The sequence below is a fragment of the Archocentrus centrarchus genome, chromosome 10 (genome assembly GCF_007364275.1).
Source record: "Archocentrus centrarchus isolate MPI-CPG fArcCen1 chromosome 10, fArcCen1, whole genome shotgun sequence".
In the NCBI taxonomy this organism is placed as follows: Eukaryota; Metazoa; Chordata; class Actinopteri; order Cichliformes; family Cichlidae; genus Archocentrus; species Archocentrus centrarchus.
Window position 1 is genome coordinate 9,846,629 of NC_044355.1, and position 20,175 is coordinate 9,866,803.

General features: G+C 38.7%; 1 protein-coding gene across 2 annotated transcripts in view; it reads left to right on the forward strand.

The window, feature by feature from the left end:
* Window positions 1–20,175, forward strand: part of diaph2 (diaphanous-related formin 2) — a 382,484-nt gene that overhangs the window by 293,929 nt on the left and 68,380 nt on the right. For both annotated transcript variants that reach the window (XM_030738657.1, XM_030738656.1), the window contains exon 26: window positions 16,438–16,602. In XM_030738657.1, the coding sequence (XP_030594517.1) occupies window positions 16,438–16,602 (165 nt within the window). The remainder of the gene's footprint in view (window positions 1–16,437; window positions 16,603–20,175) is intronic.

Consider the following 20,175-nt stretch of genomic DNA (forward strand, 5'->3'; position numbering starts at 1 on the left):
AATTTGACCTTCATCAAAACAAAGTAAACAGTTCCTCATTGCTAGCCTCAGTGCCTGTTCTTTTTCTTGCTCTTTTATTTCCATGTGTGTGTGCTTTTCTAAAACTGTAACCTTGTGTGTGTGTGTGTGTGTGAGTGTGTATATATATATATATATATATATATATATATATATATATATATATATATATATATATATATATAAGTACTGATTTTAGACATTTTAACATCTTTTTTATTGTGTATTTTTTTAATAACAAAGATTAAACTTCACCCTGTACTTTAAATGTAAGTAGGCCCGGCTACTGTGGTTCTGTTGGCTACATATAACCACTCTGTAGCACATAAGAGTGTTTCCAACCCACTTAGCAGTGGCAGCCTTGTGAAAGAGTTGATTTGAGGTCTGTGCATTCATGTTTCCCTTCACTCTCTCTCTCTTTGAGTCTCTGCTTCTTCCATCAACGGTTCTAATCTCCTGAACGGTATCCACACTCACTGTTCATCCCCTGCTTTTAGGATTGGTTTCACACAGTGATCCTCTCACTGACCAGACAGACGACTCAACAATTAACCTCCAAGGCTGACCTGAAATATCTCAAACCTTCTCCCCTCAGCATCCTTATTGGCCTATAATAGATTTCTAACAGGTGGAAAAAAGTGGATTGAATTTCACCCATCTAACCCCTAGGCTGTGTGCAGAAGCACTGTTCACTTTGTTGTCTTTTGCCCTTCTTGCTAAATACGACAGCTGTGAATGGTGACACATAGTACCAGTGTGTTAGTAATGACATTAAACTGAGGCATTTTTTTTATAAATAATTATATCTGAATATGTCTCCATTTCCATATTATTAACGCTTTTCATTTTGGCTATTGAGGTAATGCCCAAAAAGCACTCTACTAGAGCCAGTTAGAATAAAACTGCATTCCACATGAAGAAGATTATTCCTTGTGTTATTTAATGTCACTTTAGCCATTATTGCATGGTATGCAGCTGATGTAGCATCTGTTCCCTACCTTACTGGTTCATCATCCGACACAGGGCAATGAATATGTCCTGCTGTGATGTAGACACAGGTTTCAAATCCACTGATTCCCAGCTCTTTATTCTTTTGACTGAAGCTCAGTGGCACCCTCTGTGATCTTTCAGTGCACTACTTTGGCACTCTGTGTTGGGCTTCTGTTGGTGTGTTTTGAACATGCAGCTGCTGTTAATTCAAAGAGTTTAAATCATGCTGTATTATGTGAGTACATGCATAGATGGTCATTCTGTTAGTAGTAGAGGGTGGGAGCATGTGCAGATCAGATTGTAACCAGTAAGGTAATGATTCATAAGACAGCCAGTAGGACTTATCCACTAATAGATCTCTAGGGAGATAACCTAATCCCCCAACAATATCTCCTTATCATATTACAAGTGAACTCTGTACAGAATGGGCTTTTCTATCCACAAATGAATACTAAGCCCTATACTTACCTTTAAGCTTATTAGATTTGATCTGAAACAGAACAGTATCAAGTATTCTCCCTGATGCCAGACTGATCAGAGATAATAATCCTTTCTGAGATTAGTTTTAATTTCACAGTCTACTGATTGCCATGATTTTATAGGAAATAAAGTTTTGTTTTTTGGTTTTTTTTAGCTCTGTACTTTAAAAAAAAAAAAAAAAAAAACATTAATTATATAACTCAAATAGAGTCCATTAATGTCAGGAAGTGATTCGGTGCTGGAGATTTACTACATACTGTAGGACAGTAGAGACTGTGTAATCTGTTCACTGAGTCTTTTTGTCATCTTCAGAGATCACAAAAGGGAGCGTGTTAGGAGCAAATGAAAGTCAGGCTTCTATTCAGTCTGCAGATTGGAGATTAGTAGTAATGCTCATCTTTAACTTTTTGTCCGCTTTCACAAAGATCATATGATTTGCGCAAGATTTGTCCCTCTTCTTACTTCCCAGTTTCTCTTCCTGTCTCCCTTCCATCCCCTTTCACCTCTCTCTCCATTCCACTCAAATTGACTAAGCTTTTAAGAGGGTTTCTAACTCTTTTCAGGATTCCAAGTGATTGTATAAATGAGAAGATATGCTGAACAGATCCCAAAATGACTCCCAGGGCAGATACTGGATTGTTGGATCCTTTGGAGAAAGAGAGGGAGATGGCCCATGTCAGTTCTTAGTAATTAACAATGCTGTACTGTCTCCATGTTGAAAATAGAAGAAACATAATTTCAGACTAATTTTACAACTCCCACCCCATTTATTATAGTTTTTTTCAACTGGTGCATTTGTATCAGCCTTTCCTAAACATGAATCAAATAAAACTTTAATATGTTATACCTCTGAACTAAAAAGTAATTACATGCCAATTAAAAGCCTTATAAACCGTTGCGATTACACTTGAATTCAGTGTGTATAGTACATACCCAGCCTATGACACAACAGAACATATAGTACCCAAATGATCCTATGCTGTCATTACTTGACAGTAATTGTATCAGAAGTATATTTTTTACACGCTCTCTTACAAACAGTTATTACATGTGAATGTTCCATCCAAAGGTGTCTCATCTTTTTGTATGAATATTGTGAATGGCTTTAGATCCTTTTGTTCTTTTGATGTCAGCTTTTTCATCTAAACACCGGTTTCTGTAATTTGTGCTGTGTAAAGGGAGGGACTGAGCCTTCCTTTGCTGCTCTGTGCTTATCTGGATTTTATTTATTTTGGTCTGGATGTGTTTCTCACTGGAGCACAGATAATTAGTCAATACTGGAAGGCCATGGTTAATTCAGTGTTTATTGAAATTTTACAGATGAATTATCGTATTTTTCCAAAGCCTGTTTATTTTTTTCTTTTCTTTTCTTTTTTCTCACCATCGCAATAGCAATTTATAATTGAGACACTTGATACATTTCAAAGTTTTTAAAGTTTATTTTCATTATTTTTTGGAGTAGTTAAAAAAATGTTTTTTTACTACTACATTCATATCACTATTATTCCAAAAGAGCTAACAAAAAATGCATTTAATAAGCTAGGGACAACCTCTGTGCCCTGATAGATACGACCTTGTTTAAAAAAAAGTGTCAAAAACTGCAGTTTCTATTAATCACTGAGGCTGCCTCAAAAAGCAAGTCTGTTGTCATTGACTCCCATGTTAAAATGCTCAATTATGGTTTTGGCCACTGTGAATGACAACTGGATTTAGTAAGGCAAAATTCAGGGCACTACTGCTTAGACTGACAGTTGTGCTGACACAGGGGGCTGTAGCCAGTCGTTGTCTGACAGCTCTCAACTTCCTGATTAGAGTCACTAAGTTACCTGAGTGTGATGTGTTTGGGTCCTTAAGCTCAGTTCTCATCAAGTCTTCCAACTGAACTTAGGGCACTTCCACCCCCTGAGGTACTGCAAAGTAAATATAAGTAATGTTTGTGGCAAGAAACCTATTTTTGATACATTTCTTTATCCCCTCTTGCTCCCCAACCCAATGCAGCCTCCCAACAAAAGTCCAGAAATTCTGAGATGCATAATTTGTTCTTTATATGAAAAAGAAAATTACAGTTTGTACACTGTTCATCTATATGCAACCTGTGATGGGCCATCGCATGCAAACGTTAGGGGTCACAAGCCAAAAACACCAGATTAAAGTTGCGCTCCTTCCTGGTGTGGCGAAAGAAAGCTGGTGTGTTGTTATCGCTATGCCTTGCTTGATACAATCAGCAGGAAATCCCTATGTGTTGCTACCTGCAAAGTCTATCCAGCTGTATTGGATTACGGTGCATAAACAGGTGCTGTGCTTCAATCCATGTTTATTTTCAGAGAGCACTAGCCTTTCGTATCTGTCTCACTTGCAGTGGTTTTTAATTTAGGGCATAGAATCTAGGTTTCCTTTGAAATGCGCTTTTGGAATTGTGCCAGCGTCATCTTGTGCTGCCTAATTCTCTGTTTCACATTCTCAGATAATGACAGGATTTTGTATTGACTGTCAAAACTGTTCTTATTTCAGCTCTTGTTTCATTACATGGCGTCGGCGTGCGTTCAATAGGTCGCTACACAAGTTTGATTCATGATTGTTCCACACTGCTTGTTATTAGTGCAGCATCAAAGCTAGACTTGGTAAACACATTTGCATTTTAATGACTGATATAGATTGTTCTCTTGCTCAATACCCCCATCAACCCACAGCCCACCCCTGCCCATACTGATAAAAGGCGGGCAGCATCTAGTCTAGTTAAATCACCTGTTTTGTAACACAAGCACACACATTACTGTAAGTGACAATTAGAATACAGATGTACTGTGTGGTATCACTTGCTTTATTTTAAGAATAGTATTGTGGCGTGTGATTTTTAGGGTGACAGTCGGATAAGGTAATTAACAGAATAACTGGGTTAATCTGTCCACATTGTGGAATGCCTCAGTTCATGTTAATAGAGAGAGGCTGAGCAGTTGAAAGCATCTTGGAGCACAAATGGATGTCATCAGAGCCGCAATCAGCCATTGACAAGTGAGCATTTGAGGAGGCAGATCATTTTTTGTGTCCCCAACTCACGTTTTCTTCCCTGCCACCTGCAGAGGATGATGCTACCCATTAAAGAGAGTTTACCTCTGTGGGCCTGTAATCTGATGCAAATTAGAGCAACAGACTGCCAAATGACTGCAGTGACAGTGCTATGGAGCAATTGTAAAAGGTAACACAGCTAACCTGTATACCTGCAGTGCTGCCTTGTGTGTTGTTTAAATTCTTATTTGACAAATGTTCCATGAAAAACACGAACATATTGATCTCGGTGTCAATACACTCAAGCAATGAATGCATGTTACATTTTCCAGTGAGTTGTTCAGGCTTTTTTCCCCAACAGTACGATCACGGTAAACTGTTTGCAATGCCCCAGTGCTGGTACTCCATTAAATATGTGCTTGAAGAACAGTCTCTTTATTGATGTGCAACAAACAAGAAGAGACAATCTGGCTAATATCTATTTACAACATGCTTTCTATCAACTTTCTTTGCTGCTTTCTCGCATTTCCTTTTGTTCAAGTTTTGATAATACAAGTTTCTTGCAGTATTTTCTACAGAGATAATTCATGTATCTCCACAGAGATAATGTGAGCAAATATTTTCTGCTGAGGTCTAGTCACTATTCAGATCCTGTTGGATGTGTACAGAGCCTCCAAACCCATTTGCTGTATCACTCAGTGGCAACCAATCAAGCTGCTGATTTTCACAGGTGTCTGTAGAGAAAAGAAATAATTGGTTGAAGAAAGAGATGTTTAAATACAGGGGTTCTTGTTTCAAAAGCAAAATTGTTTTTTGTTTTTTTTGTTTTTTTAATATTACTGACAGTACTGTTGTCACTTCACAACAGTAAACAGGCTCGAGAATGAGAGGAGGGCAGCTGGGGAGGCTCTAATTTATCTGTTTGTCTGTGTTTTCCTCCCCACACTAGAAGGGGAAGGAGGCTGTAACAGGGCCCGGCTCCACAGGGGACAGTTGTGTTTAGTGGTGGCATTGATTTTATAAAAGGTTGCGTAGTGGGGAGGCTAGGTAGGCCTGTCAACTTTAGCTCTCACCAAAGCACATCACACTGGCAAGCTAATTGTACCTTCTTTTTAATCCCAAAACCCTAAAAAGGACGCAGCATGCAAGCATATGCGTACATATCCTTCCTTACAAATGTGTAACTATTATGTATTTACTTGAATAAGCAGATTCTGTTGTCAGATAGGCAGTGCTCAGTTGCATTCGTTTACCTCTTCTCATCCCAGCACCACTCAGCAAGGTTTTGCAATTCGATACACACGCTGAAAGTAAGCGAGTTAAAATGTGTCTAAGATTTTACCAAGACAAAGATGGATTGACAGATTTGCATACTTTGTTTGACAGCCTGTCCTATGAAAATGTAACCCATTACAATTTTCATTTTGAAAACTGTTCAATAGTGGGAGGATGGAAGAAGTAATGGGCTAGAGAGTGAAATATGAGCGGACCAAAGAGATGAAGACAGGAAGGGAAAGAAAATACTGGCAATGAAAGTACTTTTTTTTTTTACAGGTTGGAGGACACACACATAGCCAGAGGCAGTTCATCAACTGCTTGTCAGTGATCCTCCCCCCCACCCCTTTTCCTCTGTCTTCAGAGGGGAATCTTGTCAGGGTCAGGTGTGGAGATAACCTAACTTGTACACAAAACATCCACTACCACTCCCCTGAACTTACAACCCAAACTACTGAACTTTAAGTCATTGCTTTCCATTTTAGCTTAGTAGCATAAAAAAGGGTCCATAACTTGCACATTTATAAAGAAAACTTCTCGTACTTGGTATTAAAGCAAGGTGATGCCTCGAGAACGTGTGCGCCAATTTAATCATGGTATTTATATTTACATATGTAAGCAGGTTTGTGTGTGTAACACAACACTTGAGAGGCAGCTACTACACACATCTATTATTTCACACACAAATGCAATGTAAGTGCCAGTTTTCTGTCACTCATTAGGCACTATATTGGCAAATCCACTTGCCTTCTAGCAAGCACGTTTTACTGTATTCCCCCCATCAATTATTTTTTTTTTTTCCCTGCTCTTTCTGCATTGTGACATCCAGCAGCTTTTTTGACTGGCGAGTCACACAAAGCTCCTCTGTCTGCCCGCTGAGCCACATGACAAAAAACTCTTGGGAAGATCATTTTATCTTACTCTTGATTGCCAGATAATTATCAGTTAATTATTTAGAGCCTTAAATTAATTTGCTAAAAATAGCCTCTATGCTTCTGTGTTGCCAATGGAGACAGCTCCATTATTCCTTTCTCCCCAGTCTCCTCTTCTCTAGCCCCACGTCTTTGACAGCTACTTGTGCCACTCATGTCTGACTCTAATCTAATAAAGGACGAGGTTGTCCTTTTGTATTTAAAGGAGCCTCATTTTTCAAATGCTTCACCACTGATTCTTTGAATGCCTCATTGTTCTTTGAGTGCAATTTACAACACGTCACTCACAATCACACAGTTATAGGATACCACTTTTTTTTATTACATTGTTGAGTCCAAAGTTCTTACAAAACCTGATGTTTAGATTTAAAAGTCATATATATTGTTGAGCAAGATCTAGTCTCCTCTTACTTTGTCCACCACTAACTTTACATGTGCTGTATAATCTTCTTGAGTTAGTAATATCTTGTTTTTACTTACACCTCTGCTCTTAGGACACTTCATTAGGCTGAAAATGTTCCGAACAAAGAAATGTCCTATAAGTGCTTTTAAAATGGGATTCATTGGCTTAAAGAATTGAACCGTTTTTTGTTTTTTTCCACACACTCACGCGCACGCACGCGCACACATTCACACCCATTCGCACACAAAAGCAGGGGCCAAACAGGCTGACCTGCTGAATGGGTTTGTGCTGTGGTAATGATAAGGCTATTGAATGGAGCTGTACTCTGTCACGCTAGCTGCTGGGCCAGTGCTCTGACTGAAGGAATCTGATCAATATACAGTCTCTCTCTGTCTCCCTCCCTCTACCTCATTCCATCACAAGTCTTTCTTTATATACAAACAAATTAAAAACTTGGCCACTTGTACTAGTTGTACTCAGAGAGACACTTTAGCTGTTGAAAGCCATCATTACCATCAAATAAGAGATATTGCCTCTAGCACCCTTACCTTTGATAACACAAAAAAGGTTATTATATTTTGAATAAATAAGCAAAACAATTTAGCATTTGGTTTTTATTATATTTGAGCTTTGTAATGATTTGTGTGAAAGCTACACTGGTAGGCCTTGTTAGATCTCGCTTTTTCCACCTTCTCACTCACATTTCCAATTGATTTGAATAAATCAGTCTGTGCAGTCATTGTTGTGAATTGCAGAAATGATAAGCCGCGCATGAAACAGCTGACCCTTTCTCTCATTCTCCTATTAAAGCAAAAATAACACTTGATTTTATTTTTGAGTTATTTACATTATATCAATATAATTTGCATAATACAAAGAAATTCAGCAACAGTCCATGTTTGGTTCGTGGTGCTACATAAAAGGTTGAAACAGTCCAGCATGAAGGCAGGAGATTCCACTGACATTTAAAACACACCCCTGTAGTCTGGAAGCACACATCAAAGGCAGCTCAACATGATGTCCATTTGCAAACCACACTGCCTGACTTGATTACTTGTATGCATTAAGTGGCCACCTAAGAGGTCCCGTTTCCAATTTTATGCATGGTGATTACATAAAGGAGATATAATCTGGAGAAGCTGTGAGCAAATCTAGGTCAAATTGCACTTTCAAATATTTCCCTGCATTTGCTCAAGCTATTGGTAGTTGCAGATGAAATATAAAAGGGAGTACACATCACAGCAATTGAATCTTGAACCGATGGTAATAATTTGCTACAAACCGCGGTTAGTAACTAACAGGAATGACAGTTTGAAAACTTTATGTTTTTCATGATCGTCTGTGTTTGTTACATTTTAAAAGCTTTTGAATATTAGCAAGTGCTGCATATTTTGGAGTGCCTGCAGCTGGGTGGTAATGATGACACAAATTCAGTTATCACGTTCTTGTTACTGACCTCTTGCCAAATAATTAATTGTAATAGCTCCCTCTATAATCTATTATTTTGTTGTTCACTTCCAAATTATGTTTTCATTTAGATTTTACACAGCTTCCTAACTCATATGTATAGCACAATTATGGTATAATGAAAACAGTATGAGTGTTGTGGGTTGATAAAATGCTGATTAGAGGTAGATAAAGAGCATTAGACCAGAAAGACAGAAATCCTGCCCAATAAACAAATGGTACAGTCCGACAGTTGTGATTCATCACTCTCATTGTCAGATAGAACTACAAAGGTTGGGCAGGTTACTGTATATGCAAGGAAACAAGTCGATACTGTGTGCCCTACAGAAAAAAGCATCTGTTTACTCCCACTGTAACAAAGCCAGACGCGTCTTTTAAATTGATCATAAAGCTAGAATAGCTGGCTTTTCTGCCCAGTAGAAGGTAAAGCATGTAGTGTGTTTGTACTATGATATATTAACTAGGAATAAGATGAGCCAGGTCAGAAAGTGGGGTGTGCGGTATGTTTGGCACTACAGTTGATTTATCAATAATACCTGCTATTTCAATATCCAAAGGTGTAGAGTAAATGCATCTAAACCCAGATTAAATATTAAAATGAGAGTATGAGAGGAAAAGATCACACTCATTTCCTTGCACATTCCACGCCTTTGTTATGCTGAAGGAAAGAAGGTGATTGTTGGATTCACTCAAGAACAAATCAATAAATGTGCAGGCCACTGGGTATCATTAGCTTCCCAAATAACACAAACTCCAGCATTCTACACTGTATAAAATGGTCTAGTTGAATTTTCTCTGGCTGTTAAACTATGTAATAATGTTTACAAGCAAGCTTTGTCTATTAAATGAAATGTATTATCTGTGTTGCGCATACTTTCCTCTTCAAGGGGCATCTCACGAGTTATTGTAATGTTAGGAAGGGATTGATGTTTACCGATTAGATCAGAGGAAGCAAGAGACTTGACCTTTTAGAATTGACAAGTATAAATGTTGTAAACCACAGTGGATTTGCATTGTCATGTTTCCGCTCTGTGAAAATTACACAGAGAGGCACAGGGCCCCGGGCATCGATGTGGCATGAGATTACTTTGGATATGGATGAAAGGATGACAACAGCCATAAATGGTTATCAAAGATAAAATTGTGTGTTTTGTGTAAGTGGGGGTGTGAGTGTGAGTTGTCTTCACATTTACTCACCGACACCATTATAGTGGACATCAAATTATTTTCCAAATTTTTTCCGGTGCTCCGACAGCTTTTTTAATAGCCTATCCATGATTCAACAGGTCATTCCCATGGACCTAATCCCCTCATTTCTAATTCATATAGTCTTTTTTCCTTTATCAGATGTAGTCATTACACCCACTAGTCTCCCCCTCATTGAGTTGTTATAACACCAGCTGGGTTCTGTACTGAAGAGCTTTGAATGCTTAAGTAGAAGCAACCTTCCTCTCTGCACGTATAAATATTTCAAGCACAGACGGGCAGAATAAATTGACAGTAAAATTGACATTAAATCTGTCTTTTAATTTCCAGAGATAGAGGAGGCAGGGGCTGTAGGTAAGATGATGGAGAGGAGCATTGAGAAATAAAGGCCATGACCCCGGTGTCAAAGTGGTAATATAATTCACTGAACCTCTGATGTGTGGAAAATACATTCATCACAATTATTAAATATACAGTATATGCCCAGTACTGTGCACAAATTTCAGGCACACTAGATGTGTAATGCAGTCGGGAAGGTGTATGATCATTCCCAATTCCTTTCTGAACTGTAACAATGACAGTACAGCCTGAGTCATAAAGACACAAGCAGTCCTGCAGTAGATGCCGTAGCCCCTGCAGAGCTTTGATCTCAACATCACTACGACAGCCTAAATCTACAGAAGAAATGTGTCAGGATTTCTGCTATATTCGAAAATGTAATTAATAGCATTAATCGTGGCACGTTCCAACATTCAAGAGAAAACAGAAATTGCAGAAAAAAGAAATACAATTTAGTGTGCGGCGACAATGATGGATAGGACAGGATAGCATTTCTCAGTGGCACACTGTTGAGTTTCATCCAAGGTGTTGTTTTGATTACTTTGGACAAAATCCAGCAGCTTTCAGTGAGTATTGTTTCACTAAAGCATTCAGTTTGGTACAGATTTAATTATTCCCACACTAAAATGAGCCTGTCTTGAATTCTGAATTCAAACAGGCTCACATTTCAGACTTCTGTGAGGTGAGGTTTAAGGCACCTAAAATATTCTATTTCATTTTTTCTATGTTTAAGTGCTGAGTAAATGGGGTTTTTTTGTATTTAGTGGTCTATAATCAGTTATCAGGTTATTCTAGGATTCTGTGTTGTTTGATGATTGTATTTACTGACTTTTATTTATTTTATTTATTGAGCCAATATTTTCACAAGCAAATGCTTTTGCTATTAAACAGCAAAAACAATTCCTCTCTTTGTTTCCACATGGACTGTTTACTCGCATGCAGTGCAACCAAAATCTGCTTAAACCTGATTGGTTCAACTGAACTTGAACTGCAAGTGGACTGTAAATAGTACCTTTCTAAATTCCTTAGTAGAAGTAAATTTGATCTTACTGTGGTGTTGCATTTATTTTTACTAAAGAAATGCATTTTGACCTTTGATCTGTACCTTTAAGGTACAGTCAGTGATTTTTTTGAAGTTGTTTAAAAGAAGAAAATAATATTATACTCATAAATATACACTGATTATACATTCTTTATTTATTGGCAAATTCTTCTAAAACTTGGTATGAATATTCATTACAAATTTTCTAAAATTGTAAACAGCAAAAAGAAATTTTCAGCTCAATGATGGTTGACCTACAGCCAAATTACTTTCCATTTTAATGTGTCACATATTGCACAAGAACATTTGACAGCGGATTATGTACTTGAATTAAGAGGGGTAAGAAAACATAATTTAGTTGATGACAATCGCATCTTCTGACATCTAGTGGTGAGATTTTCCACACTGTATCTTTAAATTTGGAGACACATGCCTCTTTTAAATTTTGGCAGCTGCCTCCTGTTTGCCATCTTCAGTACCCCCTCTCTTTTTTAATCTCACAGACACCCCCCCACCCCCTCCCTCTATCCATCTCAGCACTAGGTCACTTCCCAAATGCCCAGAACTCACTGCTATGCTAATTCCCACTGACAAAACCAGTGTTTTTGCAATGGCCCAAGTCAGGATACTGTCAGCTGGATCCTTCAGCTCATATCACCACACGCAACAGAGTAGTCCTGTCCTCCTATCTTAATAAACTGACTTACAGTGTGTAGACAACAACATGGTATTAATATATTATTAATAGCTTTAATGTTCTCCAACATATTAATTTTTTAACTGTTTTTATATACAGATACGAAAAGTGATGCAACCAAATTGCAGACTTTTGATTATTAAAGCAGCAACAGTTACAAATAGTTTTACCATTAATTAATTTACTTTAGGAACTACATTCTCTCTCTCTCTCTCTCCCGTTTTCTTTCACTCTCTCTGTCTGCCCTGCCTCTGCTCTCAATTCCTTCATCCCTTTCTCATCCCATTCTCGCTCTCAACATGATGGGTTATGTCCAGTCAGTGGGCAGCCTTGGTGTAATTTGGCCCACAGGGGCTGTTGGCAGTAGGTCTGGGGATAAAGGGAGCAGGGATAGTGGGGTTTGGAGAAAAGCAGGCTTAGCGTGGGGCCTTGGATGGAGGGTCCAGCAAGCAAAAGCATTAAATAAACATTAATGGAACTAGGTTACAAGAGATTTATTAAGGAGGCTTTCTGGGGCCCCACTGTAGGGTATTATGCAGCACTTTAATAATTCTCTCATGCGCACAGGTAAACAAACCAGGTAATTTATTGTCGTCCTCATAGGTGGCCATTGTAAAAACTGTCTTAACTTTGTTTTTGCCCATAAATGGATTTTTCTCCTTCTCTGGGATTTATCATGACATTGAATTAAGTTTGGCTCCAAAAAGCCTTTTTTGACATCTAGGGTAAGTCTGACTTGGATATGATTTTGAAGTCACGTTATGGTGTTAAAAACAAGCGGCCTTAATCACAGCTTACTAATGTTAAATGTGCCCTTTTTGCCATGTCAGGCACTGATTAAACACAGTAATGAGGACACTGTGGCAGGACAAAGACAAAATTCTGAAATTTTACAAGGCAGATTGGGTTTTTGCAACAACAGGAGAATTGAGAAATAAAATTTTAAAACCACACAGCAGAGCTTTGGACTGACAACCACACTTCACATCTGACATTGTCTAAACCAGGACTGTCAGTTATGGTACTGTCAGAAGCTGCAGTCATGTAAGTCAGGGGTACCAGCTGCTATGTTGCAGGCTCATTTTGAACTGCAATTGCTTATCCTTAAGTTGCAATCAGCTTCACGTAGTGTTTATTGTTTAAACACGTGAAATATAATCTTTTGAAAAAGTTCAAACAGACAGATGCACAGCTATAAAGTAGCAATATCTTTAAAAAAAAAAAAATCAATCTGTCCAACAGCATAAAATCCACATTTGCAACTTTGAGCCCGCAAGCAGGCACAGTTGTCCTGCTCTGCGCTGATGAGGTTTAGTGCTCAGGAAGTTGCAGGCAGTGGCCCTTTGAGGACAACTAGAAGAGGAAAGCAAAGACTAACAAACAGGGTCGGGGCAACCAAAGGCTGCATGCTGCTGCTTTTACCTTGAGACCCATCTCCTCTGCTCCCTGCTCTGCTTCAAGCCAAAGTGACTGGAATACCAGACACAGTTCAGACTGCATACTTCTGAAAGTTTGCTCTAAGTAAAAGAGAAAGAAAGGGCTGCTTGTTTGAGTGAGAGAATTTAATGGAGAGAATATCATGGGGAAATGTAGAAAGAGAATTATAAAGGGAATGTGTTTGATTGAGACAGTGGTGGACAGGAAGAAAGTAAAGGAGAAGGATCAAGAAAAAAAATTATCTTTACAGAAGGGGAGAGAATAAAGGCTGCAATGACTGTGAGAAAGTAAGGGAAAGAAAATAGTAACAGACATTCTGACAGAAAGACATTCAAAGAATGGCAGTGCGACTGTGTAGTGTGTGTGTGTGTGAGAGAGAGAGAGCGAGAGAGTCTATTTGCCTGTTCATTCTGTTTCGTATGCGTGTTGGATGAAGGCTTTACCATACCGGTTGTGTAGCTGCATGGATAGTGTTGCGTCAGGCTCCATCAATATGACATGTCTTTGATGTGGAATACAAGGAGCAAAACCCCAGCCAGCCTCAGTCCAGTCCCCAGTGGGGCACATCTACCACAGTGCATGTGCATACATGGGTATTTGAGTGAGTGAGACAGAGAGAAAGGGGAGAGAAGTAGAGAAAAGAAAACACAGAGAGCCACAAGCCACAACAAGCACTAAACATAACCACTGTCTCAGTGTTTTAGCTGCCATTCTGCAATGAGGCAACAGTTGTAACCTGAACATTTCAGAACCAAAGGGACGGCACACTCAATAGTCAATATTGTGGAATCAATATTGTATGGAAATTGAGCTAATAAGCATATCTGTGCCACTGTTAATATACAGTACCGAGATGCCTTTTGCAGCAAAACTAAAACATTGATTTGCATTTTGGCATGAGTCTCATACTTGTTTGCAGTTAATAAATAGTCATATAAATTCAGATTTGTATATTTTTTGCAATTATCATGCTATTATTGTCAAAAACGAGGTTGTAAATAAATCCCTGTTTAGCAATCAACAGTGACTACATTGGTGTTTTTTGATGAAGTGCCGCCACACCATATGGTGTTGGTCATGGTAGACTGGACCTTAGAAAGAAGATAATAGAGGATAGTGTTTAGGCTTCATGAAACAAATGCAGCTACTACACTTAGAGGGGGTTTTGATGTTGAAAAGATATATGACTTGGCAAAGTTTTACTTTTACATTTATCTATCAGGGCAGGTTTCCACACACAAGCTGAGTGAAGGGAGGTGTAAAAAAGAAGATATAAAGCAGTCTGGAGAAACAAGGGGGGGTAAATCACAAGCAGGGATAGAGACAGGGAAGAAGGGAAAGGAAAGAAAGAGTCATTCATCTGGTCCGGTGTGAGCTTGCTATTAACCTGATCTGTACCATTGCTGCTGTAAGCAATAGTTTGCAAGGTGGTAATCCAACCAGTCCCTGGTCTGTCATATACACAAAGGCATTTCAGCGTATACACACTAACACCGCTCATATTTATATGTGAGCGTATAAATGTATATTTATGTGTGCGTGTGTATGTGCAGCACAGAAATATAAAACCATGTAGTGAAACTAAGTTGAAGGACTATGATTTATATAGGTAAAACCACTTTTTACTAAAATTCAACTTTTATCCTATTTTATTCTTGATGATTCATAGAAAAAATTCATACTAGAACCCTTGATGCTTCTGAGGGCATGCTAGAGAAGTTATGAATCGCTCTTTTATTCCAACTAGCTAACTTCACCAGCCAGTGGAGCATAATTGTAATATCAATGCCAGCAACCTACACGTGTCACAGGGGACTGAGGTACAATGGCTTTCATCATTCATAGCAAGACAAGACAAAATCAGCAGTGAGGAAGTGTAGATATATCTACACGATTTCTCTGATTTTACTCTCCAATATTTAACTGGGTTGATAAATGGAGTTTAATTCATTTTATCAAATAAAATCCTCCATTTACATTATTGTCACAGAGAGTTGGTATTAAAACCTTTTTCAGGAAAACTTTTGTTGCCAGTCCTGCATTGTACTGATCGACGCTGGAAGCACATCCAGATACTAAGTGGTTACGCTGTAACATGGGTACAGGCTCTTGCTAACTGTAGCTGGTACCGTGCCATCAAAATAAACTTTTTCTACTCAGCTCTTCTGTTGCCTGAGGCTGGGGACTGATGTAGTGATTTGTGCTGCTCAGCGCGGCCAAGAACAGAGCTGTTCCCGCGCTTACCTCTTTGCCTTGACATAATGCTAGGAGTTCGTGTGATTGCGAGAACAAAATGGCACACCTCAAGCCATTTAGCTTTGTGCCATTGCAGATATGACAGATACCAAAATAGCCTCTTAAGAAAGAAGATGGAACTGATTGAAGACACAGCAGGTGTCAGATACCATTGCCTATGTCCTGAAACTAGTGTTTCTCCTGTTTCTATAGTAGTTTATTTTGTTTTTTCCACCATGCTTGAGTGCTTGCTACCATGTAAATGCATGTCTATAAATGTTGTCAGATATGTGTATTTTGTGTCGTCCTCATCTCACCTAGACTATGTGAGTCTCGGAGTGTCCGAGCGCAGTCTCTATGAGAGGTCAATGGCTGCTGCGATAATGCTTAACTGATGCTGGCTGTCAATAGTCATTCACCAGGAGAAAAGTGCTCCGCCTGTTCAGTAAATTACACAGTGCGACGTGAGCTGTGAGGTTCAAAACAACCTGACCCCACTGTTGTTGTGAGAAACAATAGAACAATGACTGCAATCAGCTTTTCCAGCAACCATCTGTGTCATGCTGCTGACTACAAAACACCTTTCCATTACTCCAGGGCTGCAGCTATTAGCTCACCATGCCATTGACTCCAAAGTGAGATGGAGAGGTTATTGTAATGCCACATTAGATTGTCTCTGACCCTTCTTTATCTAGTGTTTTGTTTTGCTGACCTTGGCATAGGTGGGCTTTTTGAATGCTATAAAGCTTGTGAAAGTGGTCATTTTTCACAATGGCTTGTTTTTTTCAGAGATCAACATGCTTGTCAGGTGTGAGATTATACTGCAGATTATTACAGTAGCTTTTTAAGTATGTTTATGTATGTTTGAAACATGTCTTTTGCCTTTTTTCCTTGACTCTGTCCTTCTCACGGCTTCAGCAAGCACGCCAGGGAGCAGTATGAAAAACTGTCCACCATGCACAAGAACATGCAGAAACTGTATGAGAATATAGGCAGTTATTTTTCCTTTGACCCCCACTCGGTCAGTGTGGAAGAATTCTTCGGAGAACTGGCCAACTTCCGCATGCTCTTCTTGGTAAGTGCACAGATTCCGATTTTTGTACACGAACACGAACAAACTCATGTTTGCTTTTCCTTCAAAGTAAACGCATACAGTGACTAACAGAAGCCACCACCCACACATGCGCATACTTTTGCACACACTCGCTTGCACACACTGGGTGTCAGTGAATTGAGAACAGTGTTTGTCTATTACACATGCACACATTTCCATCCAACTTTCAGGTCCGGACCGGTGGTGAAAAGTTGTGTGAAAATTACACTGCTATAATTTCATGGATGAACTTGAATCGTAAAAGGGTGCACCAATTATGTAGCATTGCACTTCCATTAGTTTGGAGGACTTTGGAAGGATATACAAAGAAAGAAATATCAAAATCTAAGCAGAAGAGGCTGAGGTAGTCATTAGTAATGGTCCAGCTCTGAAAGCAAATTTTCTATAATGCACCTCAACAGCATCTCAACCCTACCTGTCTGTGGAGTGTGAAAGCTTACAGCTTTTAAACTCCACACTGTTAGTCCAAAACTCAAGCTTCCTCTTATAATTTTTTTTCCCCTCGTGCTTTCAATCGCAACAGCTCCAAAGACGTCACTATGTTCTTACTTAGGTTATTTGTCAGACACAGTGCATCTTCCTCAAAGCCACAACAGATATTATGCAACTTTAATCTTTATGGAACTGGAAGAAACCAGGCTCAGTTATAAAAACAGATTAAAATATGTTGTTCAAAACAAGAAGTATTAAGAATATGAGCATTTATAAGCGTCTTTTTTTTCCTAAAAGACGCTTCAGCTGGCTTCAGCAAAAACGTTTCATTAAGTTAAAGTTGGTTGTGTGTATGCATGCGCTGTCAATGTAAAGAGCATTCAGAGGGAATGATTCCAATAAAGACTTTGGTTAAATATTTATTTATTTGCATATATGTAAACACAAAATTATTTATTAATATTGATTATATAATTTTATATAAGAAAGTATTTTTTTTTGTCTACAATTATACAAGTACAGGATCATACACGAGACACATGAGGATCATACACGTGAAATAGCATTTTAAATCAGATTAAAGAAAATAAAAAAACAGCAGTGAATCAAGGGAAAGGCAGGTTAGTTGGTATAGAGGTAATATTAATGATAATAAACATCATCTGTTAAGTAGTCTGTTAAACCTTTATTCAAGTGTCTTTGCTTTTCCACCTTGAGCAGTCTCTTCATCCCTACTGGCAGTGCCCTGAAAGCTCCCGGTGTCAGGATGATGACACGGTGTCCAGACGGCATACCCTCAGTCTTCACAATCTATTAACGTGAATGGCAAGGTCCCCTTGTCTGAATCCGTTTCCTCTCTTTTCTCTGATCCCCATTTGAAACCAACTTTTCATTCCGACTGATCAAAGTGCACAACCACACAACATAACGCTCCCTTGAGGATTCCAGAGTTGCATATCTCTAAAAGAAGCATAAATTATAATAGAATAAATTATTCTCTCAAGCAAATAGCTGCATATGAATATTTTATTAGTGATTTAAACTTTCCTTCTATGGTTAAGGGGAGGGAAGTGACTGAGATATAGTTTTGTGAAATGGGGGTTGGGTTGTAAGTTAATATATTCATATAACAACAATCCTTTAATCACCATATTCTTCAGATATTTATAGCTTTTGGCTTTTCAGCTCTGCTGACAGGAATGCTAATCTCATCTGCTTGCAGAGCACAAGGAATCAGCGCTTGTTTATACTTGAATTTTATTTTTCTTACTCTGTGAAAACAACTGGGCTAGCTCCTTTTCAGCACAACGAAAGTGTCTTCTTAGCCTTTTCTTGCCAGTAAAGTAATCTTGGGGAAGATATCTGCTGGTTATTTATCTTTGAAAAAAAATTGACCTGCATCAACCGTTGCTGATTTGTTCCAACTGGCAAATCAGATGAAAACTGTGACTTTTTTGTCATTCAAGAAAATTTAACTTCTTATTGTGCCTGGTGTGTCTCACACTTTTATTTCAATATTGAGACATTGAGTTGTTTGACTTTCTTCCATCTATGTTGCATTGCCTCGTGTAATGCATTCACATCACAAAGCATCTGCAGTATTAAAGAATTCCATTGCAATACAGTCACCCTAAATTGCTTTTGCTAAAAAGCTAAGGCTTAATGCACCCGGCCGACATGAGGCATTTGAGTAAACGCATTGACAGACAGTCCTCACAGAACTGAATGTAACTGATAAGAGAATCCATTAACTCGATTTTCCTTCTGTTTCATTCTCTTTTTCTCCCTCACTCCTGTCCCATTCTCTCTCTCTCTTTTTTTTTTTTCCTGTGGCCAATGAATTATTATTTGATTTCAGTACATGGAGTCAGTATTCCAAGAGTCCAACAATTTGTTAATTTAATGCTGCTGCCATATTCTGAAATTGAGTATGACTGAAATGCAATCGCAGGGTCTGTATATGTAATCCTGACCAGGAGCATGGGGATGAGGATTTTTTTCATTAATGAGTTATCAAAGCACAGCAGATGGGCTGGGATGAGCTAACAGTCTTCCTTGTTAATTGAGTGAGTTTCTAATAAGACCAAATAACCCAAACTGGGTTCGCAAAGTAGCAAGATAGAGCATCTAAGAGATTAGAATGATGGTTTCTGTGTCTGTGTGTGGGGGGTGGATCTGTCCACTTCTGAGCCCATATATTTCTAAAGCTTCCTAATTCCTTCACAATATGAGAAATTATCATAATCATGCTGATGATGCTAAAGATGATGCTCTGGCAAAGCCTCGCTACCTTCTTGCTGAATCACTGTCACATTTCCTCAGGATGCTGCTAGTGGTGCACACTCATTAAATGCATTGCACCAGATTTTAGAGGTCACCTATCAATATGGGAATACATGTATACCACAGAGCAGAAGTCTCACAATCTGTAACCTATAACTTCTTGAAGATATTTTCCCCACATCCTGGCACACAGTGTAACAGATGGCTAATAAACACATTTGCTGCTTAAAGCCCAGGCGTTGTAGTGTTTGTAAAATTCAAATGAGATATAGCAGTGACACTCTCTGTGTGAGATCACTGGTGCAACTGAGCAGTTGGAAATACTTATTGCTCCCTCATTGGACTGGCAAACCTGTATGCATGGGAGGGGAACCATGCTGTGGGAGATGTATTGTGCTGTGCAGGGTCAAGAAAGAACAGCAAACACATTTCATGAATTATGGAAAGAACAGACCTGAAAAGGGAAAAGTCTGCCTGGCCTTTGTTGCTAGATTGGACGTGCATATTCCACAGCATTCAGTCTCAAGCCAGCTATAGAGAGAAGAGTACTTATAATCTCCATATCAAACACACTATGTGTGACATTCACTCACTTCATCTCATGGCCTCTATGAGCCTCAGTGCTATAATGCGCTGCTTCAGTGGTAATACCTGCCATTTAAGGTAGTATTGTACAATACCACACATTTTGAATGGTCTCAGAGTTTAAACATTGTTACAGGGCACACCCAGACCCCCTAAATATAGGGTTTCACAGTTTTAATTAAGGGTTGTAAGGCAAAATTGTGGCAATTAAAGCACCAGTTATTGTGGGGTATA